Source organism: Apodemus sylvaticus, chromosome 23 (genome assembly GCF_947179515.1).
Source record: "Apodemus sylvaticus chromosome 23, mApoSyl1.1, whole genome shotgun sequence".
NCBI lineage: Eukaryota > Metazoa > Chordata > Mammalia > Rodentia > Muridae > Apodemus > Apodemus sylvaticus.
The window spans coordinates 52,231,891-52,252,201 of NC_067494.1; the positions used below are offsets into that span (position 1 = coordinate 52,231,891).

General features: G+C 37.6%; 1 protein-coding gene across 1 annotated transcript in view; it reads left to right on the plus strand.

Annotated features, from left to right (window-relative positions):
* LOC127673878 (vomeronasal type-2 receptor 116-like) overlaps positions 1–20,311 on the plus strand; it is a 44,762-nt gene that overhangs the window by 9,982 nt on the left and 14,469 nt on the right. The window contains exons 3-5 of the mRNA XM_052169625.1: positions 83–889; positions 4,508–4,735; positions 5,773–5,896. Coding sequence (XP_052025585.1) covers positions 83–889; positions 4,508–4,735; positions 5,773–5,896 — 1,159 coding nt within the window. The remainder of the gene's footprint in view (positions 1–82; positions 890–4,507; positions 4,736–5,772; positions 5,897–20,311) is intronic.

A 20,311-nucleotide genomic window follows, 5' to 3' on the forward strand; every position in this document is an offset into this window, starting at 1 on the left:
TCTTTCCATCTTTTGATTCAAGACTGAGATGGTGTTTGATGCCAATCTTCTTTCCCTTGTATCCAATTTTGTTTTTCTGCAGCTCACTTTTGGGCCTTTTGATTCTATTTTAAATAACCAAGGTCAGTTTAACTATGTCTATCAGATGGCCCCCAACGACACATTTCTGTCTCTTGCCATAGTCTCTTTGATGCTTCATTTCAGCTGGTCCTGGGTTGGTCTGATCATCCCAGATGACCACAGAGGGACACAGATTCTGTCTGACTTGAGAGACGTTATGGAGAGAAATAGCATCTGTATAGCCTTTGTGCAAATGATCCCTGGCGTCTGGAATTCATTTTCAAATGCATTATGGAAAAGTCTGGAGACTGTTCAGGAATCATCAGCAAATGTGATGATTATTTGTGGTGACATTGTTTCTTTACAAGGTTTAATGAGACATATTGCACAGTTGTTAGTGACTTGGAAAGTCTGGGTCTTAAACTCTCAGTGGGATGTTGACATCCATTCTGATTATTTCATGGTAGACTCATTTCATGGAAGTTTCATTTTTTCACATCACCATGAAGAGATGATTGAGTTTACAAATTTTATTACAACAGTTAATCCCTATAAATACCCAGAAGACAATTATCTTCCTAAGTTTTGGTTTTTATTCTTCAAGTGCTCATTTTCTGAGTTTGATTGTCAACTTTCTGAAAACTGCCAAGCCAATGCTTCTTTGGAGTTATTGCCAAAATACCTTTTTGATCCAGTCATGAGTGAAGAGAGTTACAATATATATAATGCCATGTATGCTGTTGCCTACAGTCTCCATGAGATGAATCTTCAGCAAATACAGATACAAAGATATGCTAATGGAGAAAAAATGGTAGTCTTCCCTTGGGAGGTAATGCCCCTTCATGTGTGTAGAAATATCTACAATGAGACATTTTTATTATTTCCTAAGCCAGTCAAATTGTGCATCCTAAGTTTTAGAATATGTTGTCAATATGTAATGGAGTAAATACTTATTTCCCTGTCTAGAGGTCAATGCAAAATCCTAAAAAAGTGTCTTTATAAGTTCCAGGAGGAATGAAAAATCTTTTTTTTTATTCGATATAATTTTTTATTTACATTTCAAATGATTTCCCCTTTTCTAGCCCCCCCTCCCCAAAAGTCCCGTTAGCCCCCTTCTCTCCCCCTGTCCTCCCACCCACCCCTTCCCACTTCCACGTTCTGGTTTTGCCGAATACTGCTTCACTGAGTCTTTCCAGAACAAGGGTCAACTCCTACTTTCTTCTTGTACCTCATTTGATGTGTGGATTATGTTTTGGGTATTCCAGTTTTCTAGGTTAATATCCACTTATTAGTGAGTGCATACCATGATTCACCTTTTGAGTCAGGGTTACCTCACTTAGTATGATGTTCTCTAGCTCCATCCATTTGCCTAAGAATTTCATGAATTCATTGTTTCTAATGGCTGAATAGTACTCCATTGTGTAGATATACCACATTTTTTGCATCCACTCTTCTGTTGAGGGATACCTGGGTTCTTTCCAGAATCTGGCAATTATAAATAGGGCTGCTATGAACATAGTAGAGCATGTATCCTTATTACATGGTGGGGAATCCTCTGGGTATATGCCCAGGAGTGGTATAGCAGGATCTTCTGGAAGTGAGGTGCCCAGTTTTCAGAGGAACCACCAGACTGATTTCCAGAGTGGTTGTACCAATTTGCATCCCCACCAGCAGTGGAGGAGTGTTCCTCTTTCTCCACACCCTCTCCAACACCTGCTGTCTCCTGAATTTTTAATCTTAGCCATTCTGACTGGTATAAGATGAAATCTCAGGGTTGTTTTGATTTGCATTTCCCTAATGACTAATGAAGTTGAGCATTTTTTAAGATGCTTCTCTGCCATCCGAAGTTTTTCAGTTGAGAATTCTTTGTTTAACTCTGTACCCCATTTTTTAATAGGGTTGTTTGGTTTTCTGGAGTCTAACTTCTTGACTTCTTTATATATATTGGATATTAGCCCTCTATCTGATGTAGGATTGGTGAAGATCTTTTCCCAATTTGTTGGTTGTCGATTTGTCCTCTTGATGGTGTCCTTTGCCGTACAGAAACTTTGTAATTTTATGAGGTCCCATTTGTCAATTCTTGATTTTAAAGCATACTCTATTGGTGTTCTGTTCAGAAACTTTCTCCCTGTACCGATGTCCTCAAGGGTCTTCCCCAGTTTCTTTTCTATTAGCTTCAGAGTGTCTGGCTTTATGTGGAGGTCCTTGATCCATTTGGAGTTGAGCTTAGTACAAGGAGACAAGGATGGATCAATTCGCAATCTTCTGCATGCTGACCTCCAGTTGAACCAGCACCATTTGTTGAAAAGGCTATCTTTTTTCCATCTTTTTTTTTGGATGTATGAAAAATCTTTTTAAGTCAATATTAAATTCATATGAAAATTTGCCTTACATTTTTCTTCAAAATCTCAATAATATTTTGTTCCCCCTTTTAAGTAGATGCTTTTACTTTAGTGTAGTTTTCCTCCTTGTGTTGAAGTTTTCCATCTATTTTCCTTTGTAGGGCTGGATTTGTGGAAAGATAATGATAAATTTGGTCTTGTCATGGAATGTCTTGATTTCTCCTTCTATGGTAATTTTGAGTATCGCTGGGCTGGCATTTGTGTTTTCTTAGGGTCTGTATGCCCAGGATCTTCTGACTTTTAGAGTTTTGTTAAGACGTCTGGTATAATTCTGATAAGTCTGACTTTATACGGTACTTGACCTTTTTCCCTTACTGCTTTTAATATTCTTTCTTTGTTTTGTACTTTTGATGTTCATTATTATTATTAGTAGTAGTATTATTATTATTTGGTTTTTCGAGACAGGGTTTCGCTGTGTAGCCGTGGGCGTCCTGAAAAATTTATTTATTATTATATGTTAGCACACTGTAGCTGTCTTCAGATGCACCAGAAGAGGGCATCAGATCTCTCTATGGATGGTTGTAAGCCACCACGTGGATGCTGGGATTTGAACTCAGAACCTTTGGAAGAGCAGTCAATGCTCTTAACCACTGAGCCATCTCTCGAGCCCTGATGTTTTGATTATTATGTGACAGGAAGAATTTATTTTCTGGTCCAGTCTATTTGGGGTTCTGTAGGCTTTTTGTATGTTTATGGACATCTCTTTCTTTAGGTTAGGGAAGTTTTCTCCTGTAATTTTGTTGAAGATGTCCACTGGCCCTTTAAGTTGGTCATCTTCACTCTCTTCTATTCCTATTATTCTTAGGTTTGGTCTTCTCATTGTATCCTTGATCTCCTGGATGTTTGGGTTAGGCACTTTTTGCATTTTGCGTTTTCTTTGACTGTTGTGTCAATGTTTTCTATGGTATCTTCAATGCCTGAGTTTTTCTCTCTCTCTCGTATTCTGTTGATGATGCTTGCATCTGTAACTCTTGACCTATTTCCTAGGTTTTCCATCTCCAGGGCTCTCCCCCCACCCTTTGTAATTTCTTTATTGTTTCTATTTCCAATTTTAGATCCTGTACATTTTTTTTTTAAATTCCTTAACCTATTTAATTATGTTTTCTTGTGTTTAAGGGTTTTATGTGTTTCCTCTTTAAGGGATTCTTTCTTCCTATTTACCTGTGTTCTTCTGTATTTTTTGTTTTGTTTTCAAGACAGGGTTTCTCTGCATAGCTCTGGCTGTCCTGGTATTCACTCTGTAGATCAGGCTGGCCTCGAACTCAGAAATCCATCTGCCTCTGCCTCTCAAGTGCTGGGATTAAAGGCACCACCACTGCCCAGCCTGTATTTCTTTAAAAGAGTGATTTATGTACTCCTTAATTTATGTCCTTTATCATCTTTATGAGATTTGATTTTCAGTTATGCTAGGTTATCCAGGGCTTGCTGTGGTGAGAGAACTGGGTTTTAATGGTGATAAGTGGAATTGGATTCTTTAGTTTATATTCTTATGCTTGCCTCCCAACATCTGGTTATGTCTGGTGCTAACTGGCCTTGCTGTCTCTGACTGCAGGCTGTCACTCCTGTGATCCTGGTTATGAAGGACCTCCTAGGAGTCAAGCAGTCTCTGCATGTGGGCACCGGCAGGGGGTGCTAGGGCACCTGATCTGCCCCTGACCCCAGTTGTGGACTGGAAAAATGATGTGTCTCTGGTAGGGTAGATAGGTCCTATATCCACTGGGCTCTGTGGGGGTTCTAGTAATGTCAAGTATTGGGGTTTAGGGGGTTTCATCTCTGAATCTGATTGTAATGAACCTCCTAGAAATGAAGCTGTGAGAGGGGTTCTGGAGAGTTGGCTCTGCCCCAGGCAGTTTTGGGCCAGAAGGATGATGCCACATGATTTCTCTTGACCAGAATGAAATTCTAAAATTTTAATGCATTTGAATATTTATTCAGCTATATTGATACCTCCTTTTTATTGTAAGAGTTAAAAAACACTGCTATTGCTTATCTTACTTTTTAAAGAAAATGCTTTTAGTATCTCAGATGTACTGCATCTCTTTTAGGTCCTCCCTTTCCTAAAGAACACCGTACTGAAACAACATATGAGAGGTCACACAGATATGGATGGGAGAAAAAACTTAGATTCAGAATATGACATTCTCAATTTTTGGAATTTTCCAAAGGGTCTTGGATTAAAGGTGAAAGTAGGAAACTTTTCTCCAAATGCCCCCCATGGTCAACAGTTCTTTTTATCAGAGAAGATGATACACTGGCCTACAATGTTTACAAATGTGAGTTGTATCTTATCTCATGGCTTTGAATTTCATTAAAAAATAATAATTCTCAGGACTTAATAATTCATGGATACTTATTTGCTACCAATCAATATTCAACTATTAACAAGGAACATCATATATAAACAGCAAAAATATACTACTTAATCATTCCTTGACTCTGATAAATTGAAAACACTATTTTAAAATTTTAATAATGCTCACATGTTTCATATGAATGGAATGTCTGTTAAATTACATCACTGCCTCAAAACACTGATAGAAGGTTTATTTTTCCACCTGGCCTGAGAAATTTCAGTGAGATTTAAAATGACCTTTGTTTTGTCAGATTTTAAAAAAGGTAGACTAGCATGACAGATGTGTTCATGAGTGTGTGTGTGTGTGTGTGTGTGTATGTTTGCTACTTCAGATAACATGTTGACAAAGCATCAGAATGATATGTTGTTTTGGCTGACAATGTAAGCATGCAGCATATCATAGTGAGAACAGAATGTTTTAGGAGACAGAGGAGGTGATGGCCTCACATTCAGGACCAAAATCAGAGATGAAACATGTGATTTGTCCACTTGTATCTCCTTTTCTTCCTATGACAGTAACCAGTGACATACTGACACCCATTTGGTGGTGGTTCTTTCCACCTCAAGTAAATGTGTCTATATATCTCCTCACGGAAAATGCCCAAAGATTGTTTCCATGATAAATCCAAGTCCCTTAAAGTTCTCAATTAACACGCATTACCACATCAGATAAAAGCCAGCAATAGAGAATCTGAGAGTTGATTCTGAAGTAATAGCATGACCTTGTAGAACACTACTTTAATGACCTTCTCTTAACCACAGCTCCATGTATTGGAGAAAGATTTAAACATGTGAGCTGTATAACCCAAAAGTTGACAAAACTAGTAGTACCAAAACCCATATCCTTAATGTGTAAGCATTTGCAAATTAATTGTTTAATGATACTTAGAAATACTCTATTTATTTGGATTTCTCATAAATGTTCAAGCATTTGCTAATAGCTATCATGTCTCTCAGATTCCTCAGTCTGTGTGCAGTGAGAGCTGTAAACCTGGATTCAGGAAATCTGCCCAGGAAGGCAAGGCTGTCTGCTGTTTTGATTGCATGCCTTGTGCAGACAATGAGATTTCCAATGAGACAGGTAAATACAGGTTTGCAGAGAATATTCTGGCTTGTCCATTATAATCTGTAATACATAAGCCAGTAGAAACTGAATAGAAGACTTAGGAGATTAAGTTTTTTCCCCTTGATTAAAATGTGAACATTGCTTTTCCTTTTATTTCCTTTGAAAGAACAGACTCTACACATTGAAATTATCCTTGATTTACATTGTTGTTAAATTGCAGATGTTGTTCCCTGAAGTGACTGACCTTGCCCAAAAATGAGCAGTCTATTCAGTTTCACCATGAACTCAGTGTATTGATCATCATTTCTAGCAGTCTATTTCACTTTCACAATGAACAGTGTATTGATCACCATTTCTAGCAGGCTATCTCACTTTCACCATGAACACAGTGTATGGATCACCATTTCTATGTTTTTAAACTGTGCTCAGTCACACATAGGATTTACTTAAGGTTTGGATATTTCACATCTTCTTTATGAGTATTCCAAGTACAAGTATTTTTGTTATTATTGTTGTTGTTATATAGCAAATGACTTGAGAGTTCAGTTTGATTTCCCTAGTATATATGTTTTATATCTATCATGACTTCTTTTGTTTTACTGAAAAATATTTTTAATCTTTGTTCCCTATTATTAAACATAGACTCTACACACAAAATATAATATGAATATATTCCCCTCCATCCACTTCTCCTAGTTCCTCCCTAACATCCTCTCTTATCTAAAACCACTCCTTAATTGTCTCTCATAGAAAAGAACAGGCTTCTAAGAGATAGCAATGAGATGTAACCAAATAAAATATAAGATAAAACAAAATCCATGATGTCGAAGTTTGAGAAAACAAGACATCAGAAAAGTAAAATATTGGAGTCTAACTTCTTGGATATTAGCCCTTCTAACTATTGGATATTAGCCCTCTATCTGATGTAGGGTTGGTGAAGATCTTTTCCCAATTTGTTGGTTGCCAATTTGTCCTTTTGATGGTGTCCTTTGCCTTACAGAAACTTTGTAATTTTATGCGGTCCCATTTGTCAATTCTTGATCTTAGAGCATATGCTATTGGTGATCTGTTCAGAAACTTTCCCCTTGTACCGATGTCCTCAAGGGTCTTCCCCAGTTTCTTTTCTATTAGCTTCAGAGTGTCTGGCTTTATGTGGAGGTCCTTGGTCAAGAATAAGAGACTTACTTGTTATGCATTGAGAAGGCAATACAAGCACTGAAATGAAAGCTAAAGTATGTGTGCAGAGGATCCGGTGCAGACCTACTTAGGCTCTGTGAGTCCTGCATTTGTGCTTGTATATTCATTCAGGCATTGCTCAGTTGTCATAGATGGCCTTGTTCTCTTGGTGTTCTTGTTGCCCCTCTATCTCCCCACCTCTTTCTTTCTTTCTCATCTTCCATGGAGTTCCCTAAGCTCTGGGAGGAGGGAATAGAGGGAGATACCTCACTTAGGGATGCGCATTCCAAGTGCTCCCTCTCCATCTCCCTCTCTCCCTCCCCTTCCCCCTTTCCCTCTTCCTCTCTGTACAATATCTAAATGTGGGTCCCTGTATTTGTTCCTTTCTATAACATGAGTACATGAGGGAGCCTCCCTGATGATGGGTGAATAAGGCATTTATCTGTGATTATGGCAGAATACAGTTAAAAGTCAGAGCTAGGTATAAATTTCTGGGTCACCAAGACTGATTCAGGTTTATAAGTAGTAGAACATGAGAAGGTGGAGAATGGTGATTCTCCTAGAAGTTCTTTTGTTGTTGAGTATAGTGTTTGCTACCCTGGGTTTTATGTTATTTCATATATATATATATGAGAATTGCTTTTTCTATCTCTCTGAAGAATTGAGTTGGAGTTTTGATGGAAATTGTACTAAGTCTGCAGGTTGCTTTTGGTAGGATGGCCCTTTTTACTAAGTTAACTTACCAGTCTGTGAGCATGAGAGGTCTTTTGATCTTCTGAGATATTCTTCAATTTCTTTCCATACCGACTTGTAGTTCTTGTCATATAGATCTTTCACCTGCTTTGTTAGAGTCACGCCAAGATATTTTATATTATTTGTGAGTATTGTGAAGGGTGTCATTTCTCTAATTTTGTTCTCAGCCCAATTATCCTTTAAGTAAAGGAAGGCTTTTGATTTATTTTTATGTGCAACCACTTTGCTGATGTTGTTTATAAGCTGTAGGAGTTCTTCAGTAGACTTTTCTTGGGGGTGGGCAGGAGGGATAACTTATGTACACTATCATATCGTTTGCAAATAATGATATCTTGACTTCCTCTTTTCAAACTTGAATTCCTTTGACCTCCTTTTGTTGTCTAATTGCTCTATCTATAACTGTGAGTACTATATTGAATAGATAAGTAGAGAGTGGGAAGCCTTGTCTTGTTCCTGATTTTAATGGATTGCTTCAAGTTTCTCTCCATTTAGTTTGATGTTGGCTATTGGTTTGCTGTATATTGCTTTTATTATGTTTGAGTATAGGCCTTGAGTTCCTGATCTTTCAAAGATGTTTACCAAAAAGAGGTGTTGCATTTTGTCAGAGGCCTTTTCAGAATCTAATAAGATGATCATGCAGCTTTTTTAAATTTGAGTTTGTTTATATAGTGGATTATGTTGATGGGTTTTCATATATTGAACCATCTCTGCATCCTTGGGATGATGTCTACTCGATAATGGTGAGTGATAGTTGTGATGTGTTCTTGCATTCAGTTTGAAAGAATTCTACTGAGTATTATCAATATTCATAAGAAAAATTGGAATTCTCTTTATTTGTTGTGTCTTTGTGTGGTTTAGGTATCATTGTAACTGTGGCTTCATAGAATGAATTAGGTAATGTTCCTCTTCCTCCTCCTCCTCCTCCTCCTCCTCCTCCTCCTCCTCCTCCTTCTTCTTCTTCTTCTTCTTTTTTTTTTTTTTTTGATTTTTCGAGACAGGGTTTCTCTGTATAGCCCTGGCTGTGCTATAACTTACTCTGTAGATCAGGCTGGCCTCAAACTCAGAAATCCTCCTGCCTCTGCCTCCCAAGTGCTGGGATTAAAGGCATGCGCCACCACTGCCTGGCTGGTAGTGCTCCTTCTGTTTCTATTTTGTGGAATAGTTTCAGAAGTATTGGTATTAAGGAGACCTTCTGCATTGAAGGTCTGATAGAATTGTGGACTAAAACCATATGGCCCTGGAGATTTTTTGATTGGAAGATTTTTAATGACAGCTTCTATTTCCTTAGGGGTTATGGGACTATTTTGATAGTTTATCTGATCCTGATTTAACTTTGGTACCTGGTATATGTCTAGAAAGTCATCCATTTTTTCTAGGTGTACCAGTTTTGTTGAGTATAGGATTTTGTAGTAGGATCAGATTTTTTTTTTTAATTTTCACAGTTTATGCTATGTCTCCCCCTCCATTACTTATTTTGTTAATTTGGATACTGTCTGTGTGCCCTCTAGATAGTCTGGCTAAGGGTTTATCTATCTTATTGATTTTTTCAAAGTAGCAGCTCCTAGTTTTGTTGATTCTTTGTATAGTTCTCTTTGTTTCTATTTGGTTGATTTCAGCCCTGAGTTTGATTATTTCCTGCTGTCTCTTCTTGGGTGTATTTGCTTCTTTTTGCTGTAGAGCTTTCAGATGTGCAGTTAAGTGACTAGTGTATGATCTCTCCAATTTCTTTATAGAGGCACTAATAGCTATGAGTTTGCCTCTTAGCACTGCTATTATTATGTTCTATAAGTTTGAGTATGTTGTGCTTTCATTTTCATTAAATTCCAAATAACATTTAATTTATTTCTTTGCTTTCTTCCCCATTCATGCTATGTTTCAGTAGGGAGTTGTTCAGCTTCCATGTTTATGTGAGATTTCTATAATTTTTGTTGTTGAAGACCAGCATTTGTCTGTGGCGGTTTGATAGAATGCATGGGATTAACTCAATGTTCTCATATCTGTTGAGACATCTTTTATAGTCATTTATATAGTCAGTTTTGGAAAAGGTACCATGAAGTGCTGCAACAAAGATATATTTTGTTTTAGGGTGCAATGTTATATACATATCTATTAAATCTATTTGGATCATAACTTCTGTTTGCTTCACTGTGTCTCTGTTTAGTTTCTGTTTTCATGATCTGTCCAATGGTGGGAATGGGGTGGTGAAATCTCCCACTATTATTATGTGAGGTTCAATGTGTGCTTTTACTAATGTTAAAATGGGTTGCCTTGCATTTGAAGCATAGGTGTTCAGAATTGAGATTTTATCTTGACGGATTTTTCTTTTGATGTAAATGTAGTCTTTCCCCATCCTTTTTGATAATTTTTGGTTAAAAGTTATTGGATGATATAATGGCTATTCCAGCTTGTTTCTTGGGACCATTTGCTTGGAAAATTTTTTGAAGTAGTGTCTGTCTTCATCACTGAGGTGTGTTTCCTTTATGCAGCAAAATGCTAGTTTCTGTTTATGTATTCAGTGTATAAGCCTCTGTATTTTTATTGGGGATTGAGAGCATTGATGTTGAGAAATATTAGGGACTAATGATTGTTGCCTCCTTGTTGTTAGATGTGGAAATATGTTTGTGTGGTTCTCTTCTTTTGAGTTTGTTGTGAGAAAATTGATTTCTTGGTTTTATTTGGCTGTACTTTTCCTCATTGTGTTGTAGCTTACCTTCTATTATTCTCTATAAAGTTGGATTGGTACAAATATATTGCTTAAATTTGGGTTTGTCATGGAATATTTTATTTTTTCCTTATGGTAATTGAGAGTTTTTCTGGACAGAGTAGCCTAGCGTGAATTTTGTTCTCATAAGATCTGAATAACATCTTCCTAAGATCTTCTCCCTTTAGAGTCTCTGTTGAGAAGGATGGTATAATTCTGATTGGTCTGCCCTTATATGTTGCTTGACCTTTTTTCCTTTCCACTTTTCAAATTCTTTCTTTGTTCTGTATCCTTTGTGTTTTGATTATTACGTGACATGAGAAATTTCTTTTCTGGCTCTATCTATTTGGTGTTCTGTAGGCATCTTGTATGTTTATGGTCATCTCTTTAGGACAGGGACGTATTCTATAATTTTGTTGAAGATGTTTGCTAGCTCTTTAAATTGGGAATTTTCACTCTTTTCTATGCCTGTTATCCTTAGGTTTGATCTTCTCATTGTGTCCTGGATTTCCCAGATGTTTTAGGTTAGGAGTTTTTTACATTTTGCATTTTCTTTGACTGTTGTGTCAATATTTTCTATGGTATATTCTGCACCTGAGATTCTTCTCTTCTATCTCTTATATTCTGTTGGTGATGGTTGCTTATATGATTACTGATCTCTTTCCTAGGTTTTCTAGCTCCAGGGTTGTCTCCCTTTGTGATTTCTTTATTGTTTCTATTTCCATGTTTACATTCTGGATGATTTTGTTCAATTCCTTCACCAGTTTAGTTATGTTTTCCTATAATTCTTTAAGGGATTTTTGTGTTTCGCCCTTAAAGGCTTCTACATGTTTACCTTGGTTCTCCTGTATTTCTTTAAGGTCCTTCTTAAAGTCTTATTAATGTCCTTCTTAAAGTCCTCTATCATCATCATGAAAAGTGATGTTTAACACAAATTTTGCTTTTCTGGTGTGATGGATTATCTAGGACTTACTGTGATGGGAGAACTGGGTTCTAATGATGTCAAGTAGCCTTGGTTTCTGTTGTTCATGTCCTTGTGCTTGCCTCTTGCCATCTGGCTATCTCTAGTGTTATCTGCCCATGCTCCGTCTGACTAGAGCCTGTCCTTCCTATGATCCTCGTAGTGTCAGAACTCCTCAGAGTCCAGCTGTCTCGCTGATCCTGTGATTCTGGGATCCTGTGATCCTGAGATCCTGGGTGTGTCAGAGCTCCTGAGAGTCAAGCTGCCTCTGGGATCCTCAAATCCTGGTGTGACCAAAATCCTGAGATCCTGTTTTATCAGAGCTACTGGGAGTGAAACTTTTTCTGGTTGCTGCAATGGTGGGTGGGGAGCCATAGCCCTGGGTTTACTCCTGGCACAGGTGAAAGCTGAAAGAATCCCTGGCCTCTGGCTGGGCAGGGATTTGTGTTTCCCTGGTTCCTGTGGGGATCCCCAGTTATGCTGGGGGTTGGGAAATATGTTGTGGCCTTATCTACGATCTTGAGTGTGTCAGAGCTCTCTTTATGTTAGGGAAGTTTTCTTCTATAATTTTGTTGATATTTTCTGGCCCTTTAAGTTGGGAATCTTCGTACTCTTCTATACCTATTATTCTTAGGTTTGGACTTACCATTATGTTCTGGATTTCTTGGATGTTTTCAGTTAGGGGCTTTTTGCTTTTGTATTTTGTTTGTTGTGTCAATATCTTCTATAGTATTTTCTATGTCTGAGATTCTCTCTTTTATCTCTTGTATTCTGTTGGTGATACTTTCCTCTGTGATTCCTGATCTCTTGCCTAGGTTTTCTGTCTCCAGGCTTGTCTCCCTTTGTGTTTTCTTTAATGTTTCTATTTCCATTTTTTATATCCTGGATGGTTTTGTTCCATTCCTTTACCTGTTTGATTGTGTTTTCTTGTATTTTTTTTTGTATTTTTGTATTTTTATTTTTTATTGAATATTGTCTTCATTTACATTGCCAAGACCCCCAACCCATCCTTGCACCCCCTGCCTCCATATATATGCCCTCCACCTGACTCACTCCCATGTCCCCTTCTCCCCCCATTTCCCTTTGTTGGGGCATCTATTTAGCCTTTACCTGATCACGGACCACTCCTCCCACTGATGCCCACCAAAGCATTCCTGTACTTCTTTAAGAGAGTCATTTATGTCCTTCTTAAAGTCCTCTATCATCATCATGACATGTGATTTTAAATCAGAATCTTGCTTTTCAGTTGTGTTGTTGTGGGGAGAGTACTGGGGTCTGATGTGGCCAATTAGCATTGGTTTCTGTTGCTTATCATCTTGTGCTTGCCTCTTGCTGTCTTCTTATCTCTGGTTTTAACTAGACTCTTACTGAAGCCTGGCCCTCCTGTGATCCTGTGATCCTGAGTGTGTCAGAACTCCTGTGCACAAAGTTGTCAATCAGAAGGAATTTGTGTCTCTGGTTGGGTGGGTGTTCCTAAGTCCCCTGGGTCCCAAGCTGATCCAGTTAGGCCAGGTATTAGGGCAGGAGCTGTGGCCTCATCAATGGCCCTGGTTCTGTCTGAACTTATGGTGGTCAAGCTGCCTCTGGGTATGGGCAGAGTAGATGGGGAGCCAGAACACAGGCTCTGCTCCTGGGCTCAAGTGCAAACCAGGGAGTTTCTGTGTCCACTGGGCCCTGAGGGGTCCCAGTTAGGCCAGGTAATTACGCATGAGTTCTGTTCTCACCTGTGATGCTGTGTGTGTCAGAACTCCTGGGGCTTAAGTTGTCTCTTGAAAGACTCTTTAACAAATATCATTAACACCATCAAAAAAAAAAAAAGAGATTTACTCTAAAATCCATAACAGTAACAAAGGTGCATTTATACAGTAGCAAACGAACAATTTTATGGTCCTCTATCATCATCATGACGTGTGATTTTCGGTGTCATCAAAACAGGAAGAACTATACTAAAGGTTTAATTTGCTTAATTAAGAGTTAAACAAGGATATTTAATATTATTGGAGGATTTTTTGAAGTTGTTGTTTTTCCATCTATTTTGGGATTTGTAATATATCACCATTCCATTTTTTTTTTTTGAGTTGATCATCTTTATCAGGTTGCGGAATCTCAAGGTCTAAGTTTTGGGGTCTTTTATGTATACTCTTTATTACTTACAAATACTAATACATTGTCTTCTTCTTTTCTAATTTTTGTTCTCTTGATATTCAGTTGTCTTATTGCTAGCTAAAATGTCAAGTACTTTACTGAATGGTTATGGAGAAAAAAGACAAACTCACCTTTTTCTGGAGTTTAGTGGAATTACTTTGAGTTTCCCTTCCAGTTAAATTGATGTTAAATGTTGCTTTGCTGTCAATTTCATTTATTATGTTTAAGTGTGTGGCTTGTTTTCTTAATCTCTTTGTCATGAAGGTGTGTAGGATTTTGTTCAAAGACTTCTCTGTATCTAATGAGATAAAGAGATATAGAAAAAAAACCAAATGATATTTTTAGTTTATTATATTTTGGGTTGCATTTATTTGTTTTTGTATATTGAAACAGCCCTGTGCTGCCAGGGTAAAGCCTAATTGATCATAATGGGTGATATTTTGGATGTGTTCTTAGATTTAGTTTGCAAGCATTTTTTGAATATTTTTGTGTCTTTGTTCATAAAAAAATTTGTCTGTAATTATTTTCTTTGTTGAGGCTTTATGTGGGTTAAATATCAGGGTAACTTTGTCCCTTAACAGTGTTTCTTCTGTTTCTTCTTGAATACTTTGAAGAGTATTAATGTTAATCTTCTTTGAAAATCTAGGAGAATTCTGTATTAAAATCATTTAGCCCTAGGAATTTTTAAATGACTGCTTCTATTTAGCTATGGGTTAGTAGACTGTGTTATTCATTTCAAGGATCTTAATTTAACTTTGATAAGTAAGAGTGAATGACAAGAATGCCTGTTACTTTTAGATTTCCCAATTTGGTGGAGTATCGCATTATTTATCTGGATTTCCTCAGTGTCTGTTACATCTGCCTTGTATTTCTGATTTTGGAAATTTGGATTTTCTCTCTCCAACTTTTAGTTAATTTGTTGGTCTTGCTGATTTTCTTATGAATCACCTCTTTCTTTTATTGATTCTTTGTAGTGGTTTTTTTTTTTACTTCTGTTTTATTGTTTTTTTTTAATTTTATTTTTATTTTTTTAATTTTTTTTATTTACATTGCAAATGATTTCCCCTTTTCTGGGTCCCCACTCCCTGCAAGTCCCATAAGCCCTCTTCTGTACCCCTATTCTTCCATCCACTCCTTCCCTCTTCCCTGTTCTGGAATTCCCCTATACTCTTGCACTGAGTCTTTCCAGAATCAGGGGCCACTCCTCCATTCTTTTTGGACATCATTTAATTTGTGGATTATGTCTTGGGTATTCAAAGTTTCTAGGCTAATATCCACTTATCAGTGAGTGCACCCCATAATTGATCTTTTGAGACTGGGCTACCTCACTTAGTATGATGTTCTCCAGCTCCATCCATTTGTCTAAGAATTTCATAAATTCATTGTTTCTAATGGCTGAATAGTACTCCATTGTGTAAATATACCACATTTTTTGTATCCATTCTTCCGTTGAAGGACACCTAGGTTTTTTCCAGCTACTGGCTACTACAAATAGGGCTGCTATGAACATAGTGGAGCATGTGTCCTTATTGCATGCTGAAGAATCCTCTGGATATATGCCCAGTAGTGGTATTCCAGGGTCCTCCGGAAGTGCTAAGCCCAGTTTTCTAAGGAACAGCCAGACTGATTTCCAAAGTTGTTGCACCATCTTGCAATCCCACCAGCAGTGGAGGAGTGTTCCTCTTTCTCCACATCCTCGCCAACACCTGCTGTCTCGTGAGTTTTTGACCTTAGCCATTCTGACTGGTGTGAGGGTGAAATCTCAGGGTTGTTTTGATTTGCATTTCCCTAATGATTAATGATTTTGAGCATTTCTTAAGGTGTTTCTCAGCTCTTTGAAGTTCTTCATGTGAAAATTCTTTGTTTAGCTTCGTACCCCACTTTTTAATGGGGTTATTTGGTTCTCTGGGTTCTACTTTCTTGAGTTCTTTGTATATATTAGATATTAGCCCTCTGTAGGATTTAGGGTTGGTGAAGATCCTTTCCTAGTCTGTTGGTTGACATTTTGTCCTTTTGATGGTGTCCTTTGCCTTATAGAAACTTTGTAGTTTTATGAGGTCCCATTTGTCAATTCTTGATCTTAGAGCATAAGCTATTGGTGTTCTATTCAGGAACTTTTCCCCTGTGCCCATGTCCTCCAGGGTCTTCCCCAGTTTCTTTTCGATTAGTTTCAGTGTGTCAGGTTTTATCTGGAGGTCCTTGATCCAATTGGAGTTGAGCTTGGTACAAGGAGATAAGAATGGATCGATGCGCATTCTTCTGCATGCTGACCTCCAATTGAACCAGCACCATTTGTTGAAAAGACTTTTTTCCATTGGATGCTTTCAGCTCCTTTGTCGAAGACCAAGTGACCATAGGTGTGTTGGTTCATTTCTGGGTCTTCATTCCTATTCCATTGATCTGCTTGCCTGATATTGTACCAATACCATGCAGTTTTTATCACTGTTGCTCTGTAGTAGAATTTAAAGTCTGGGATATTGAGTCCCCCTGAAGTTCTTTTACTGTTGAGAATAGTTTTAGCTATCCTGGGTTTTTTGTTATTCCAGATGAATTTGAGAATTGCTCTTTCTAGCTCTATGAAGAACTGGGTTGGGATTTTTATGGGAATAGCATTGAATCTGTAGATTGCCTTTGGCAAGATGGCCATTTTAACTATATTAATCCTGCTAATCCACGAGCATGGAAGGTTTTTTTATTTTCTGAGATCTTCAATTTCCTTCTTCAGAGATCTGAAGTTCTTGTCATATAGGTCTTTCACTTGTTTGGTTAGAGTCACCCCAAGATACTTTATGTTGTTTGTAGCTATTGTGAAGGGGGTCATGTCCCTAATTTCTTTCTCAGTCTGCTTATCCTTTGAATATATAAAGGCTACTGATTTGCTTGCATTGATTTTGTAGCCAGCCACTTTGCTGAAGTTGTTTATCAGCTGTAGGAGTTCTCTAGTAGAGTTTTTAGGGTCACTTAAGTATACGATCATATCATCTGCCAATAGTGATAGTTTGATTTCTTCCTTTCCAATTTGTATCCCTTTGACTTCCTTCTGTTGTCTAATTGTTCTAGCTAGGACTTCAAGAACTATATTGAAAAGATATGGAGAGAGGGGGCAGCCTTGTCTAGTCCCTGATTTTAGTGGGATTGCTTCAAGTTTCTCTTTATTTAGTTTGATGTTGGCTACCGGTTTGCTGTATATTGCTTTTACTATGTTTAGATATGGGCCTTGAATTCCTGTTCTTTCCAAGACTTTTAGCATGAAAGGATGCTGAATTTTGTCAAATGCTTTTTCAGCATCTAATGAAATGATCATGTGTTTTTTTTTCCTTGAGTTTGTTTATGTAGTGGATAGCATTTATGGATTTCCTTATATTGAACCATCCCTGTATCCCTGGGATGAAGCCTACTTGATCATGGTGGATGATCGTTTTGATGTGTTCTTGGATTCGGTGGGCAAGAATTTTATTTAGTATTTTTGCATCGATATTCATAAGGGAAATTGGCCTGAAATTCTCTTTCTTAGTTGGATCTTTGTGTGGTTTTGATATCAGCGTAATAGTGGCTTCGAAGAAGGAGTTGGGTAGTGTTCCTTCTGTTTCTATTTGGTGGAAAAGTTTGAAGAGTATTGGTGTTAAGTCTTCTTTGAAGGTCTGATAGAATTCTTTACTGAAACCTTCTGGTCCTGTGCTTTTTTTTTTTTTTTTTTTTTTTTTTTGGTTGGAAGCCTATCTATGACCCCTTCTATTTCTTTAGGGGTTATGGGTCTGTTTAGATGGTCTATTTGATCCTGGTTTAATTTTGGTAATTGGTATCTGTCTAAGAAAATGTCCATTTCCTCCAGATTCTCCAGTTGTATTGAGTACAGGTTTTTGTAGTAGGATCTGATGATTTTTTGAATTTCCTTGGTTTCTGTTGTAATATCTCCGTTTTCATTTCTAATTTTGTTAATTTGGATACTTTCTCTGTGCCCTTTGGTTAGTCTGGCTAAGGGTTTATCTATCTTGTTGATTTTTTCAAAGAACCAGCTTTTGGTCTTGTTGATTCTTTGTATGGTTCTCTTTGTTTCTACTTGATTGATTTCAGCCCTGAGTTTGATGATTTCCTGTCTTCTCCTCCTCCTGGGTGAATTAGCTTCTTCTTGTTCCAGGGTTTTCAGTTGTTCCATTAATCTTCTAGTGTAAGCTCTCTCAAATTTCTTTTTGGAGGCACTCAAAGCTATGAGTTTTCCTCTTAGCACTGCTTTCATTGTGTCCCATAGATTTGTATATGTTGTGCCTTCATTTTCATTAAATTCTAAGAAATCTTTGATTTCTTTCTTTATTTCTTCCTTGACCAAGGTATCATTAAGTAGAGTATTGTTCAGTTTCCATGTGTATGTGGGCTTTCTCTTGTTTTTACTGTTACTAAAGACCACTTTTACTCCATAGTGATCTGATAGGAGGCATGGGATTATTTCAACCTTCTTATATTTGTTGAGGTCTGTCTTGTGACCAACTATATGATCTATTTTGGAGAAGGTACCATGAGGTGCTGAGAAAAACGTATATTCTTTTGCTTTGGGATAAAAAGTTCTATATATATCTGTTAACTCCAATTTGTTCAAAGCTTCAATTAGTTTCATTGTCTCCCTGTTTAGTTTCTGTTTTCCTGATCGGTCCATTGGTGAAAGTGGAGTGTTGAAGTCACCCACAATTATTGTGTTAGGTGCAATGTGTACTTTGAGCTTTAGTAAAGTTTCTTTTATGAATGAGGGCGCCCTTGTATTTGGGGCATAGATGTTCAGGATTGAGAGTTCTTCTTGTTGGATTTTTCCTTTGACCAGCAAGTAGTGACCTTCCATGTCTCTTTTGATGACTTTAGGTTGAAAGTCAATTTTATCTGAAATTAGAATGGCAACTCCGGCTTGTTTCCTGGGACCATTTGCTTGTAGAATTGTCTTCCAGCCTTTTACTCTAAGATAGTTTTTGTCTTTGATATTGAGGTGTGTTTCCTGTATGCAGCAAAATGAAGGGTCCTGTTTACATAACCAGTCTGTTAGTCTATGTCTTTTTATTGGGGAATTGAGTCCATTGATGTTAAGAGATATCAAGGAGTAGTGGTTATTGCTTCCTATCATTTTTGATTATAATTTTATACATGTATGGTTATCTTCTTTGGGTTTGATGAAAGAAGCTTAATATCCTGCTCTTGCCAGGGTATAGTTTCCCTCGTTGTAATGGTGCTTTCCCCCTATTATCCTTTGTAGGGCTGGGTTTGTAGAAAGATATTGTGTAAATTTGGTTTTGTCATGGAATATCTTGGTTTCACCATCTATAGTAATTGAGAGTTTCGCTGGGTGTAGTAGTCTCGGCTGGCATTTGTGTTCTCTTAGAGTCTGCATGAGCTCCGCCCAGGATCTTCTAGCTTTCATGGTCTCTGGTGAGAAATCTGGTGTAATTCTGATAGGTCTTCCTTTATATGTTACTTGCTCTTTTTCTTTTACTGCCCTAAGTATTCTTTTATTGTTTAGTATATTTGGGGTTTTCATTATTATGTGATGGGAGGTAGTTCTGTTCTGGTCCAGTCTGTTTGGAGTTCTGTAGGCTTCTTGTATATTCATGGGCATCTCTCTCTTTAGGTTAGGGAAGTTTTCTTCCATAATTTTGTTGAAGATATTTGCTGGCCCTTTAAGTTGTAAATCTTCACTCTCATCAATACCTATAATCCTTAGGTTTGGTCTTCTCATTGTGTCCTGGATTTCCTGGATATTTTGGGTTACAAGCTTTTTGCATTTTGCATTTTCTTTAACTGTTGAGTCCATGGTTTCTATGGTATCTTCGCCATCTGAGATTCTTTCTTCTATCTCTTGTATTCTGTTGTTGATATTTGTATCCATGGTCCCTGATTTCTTCCCAAGGTTTTCTATCTCCAAAGTTGTCTCCCTTTGTGCTTTCTTAGTTGTTTCTACTTCTGTTTTTAGATCCTGGAAATTTTTGCTCAGTTCTGTCATTTGCTTGTTTGTGTTTTCCTCTAATTCTTTAAGTGATTTTTGTGTTTCCTCTTTCATGACTTCTGCCTGTTGATCAAGGTTCTCCTATATTTCTTTAAGTGATTTTTGTGTTTCTTCCTTATTGGCTTTTGTATTCTCCTGAATTTCTTTCAATGATTTTTGTGTTTCCCTTGTAAGGGCTTCTAATTTTTGATCCATTTTCTCCTGAATTTCTTTAAGTATGTCCTTCATGTGTTCCTGTACTAGCATCATGACCAGTGATTTTAAATCCAAATCTTGTTTTTTTGGTGTGTTGGGGTATCCAGGACTTGCTAATGTTGGAGAATTGGGTTCAGATGCTGCCATAATGCCTTGGTTTCTGTTAGTAACGTTCCTACGTTTGCCTTTAGCCATCTGGTTCTCCCAGGAGTTAGATGGTCTTATTGTCACTGGCTGGTGCTTCAACCTACTGTGGATCTTTAAGATTATCTCTGCAACACTGGATGACTGGGTTTCTTCTGGCACAGATAACTGATATGCTGGCTTCCTCTTTTGTGCCTTTGGAGCCCTTCTCAGTCTTGCCTCAAGCAATGTTATACTTAGGTTGTCAAGGTCAACCAGGTGTTCTCTGTCTGCTCTATTATGGAGGGAAGAAGTTGTGGTGGGGGTCACTCCCTCTGTTGATTCTCACATAGGACACAGGTCCTGCAATGGACTGGCTTGCAGATGAACCGC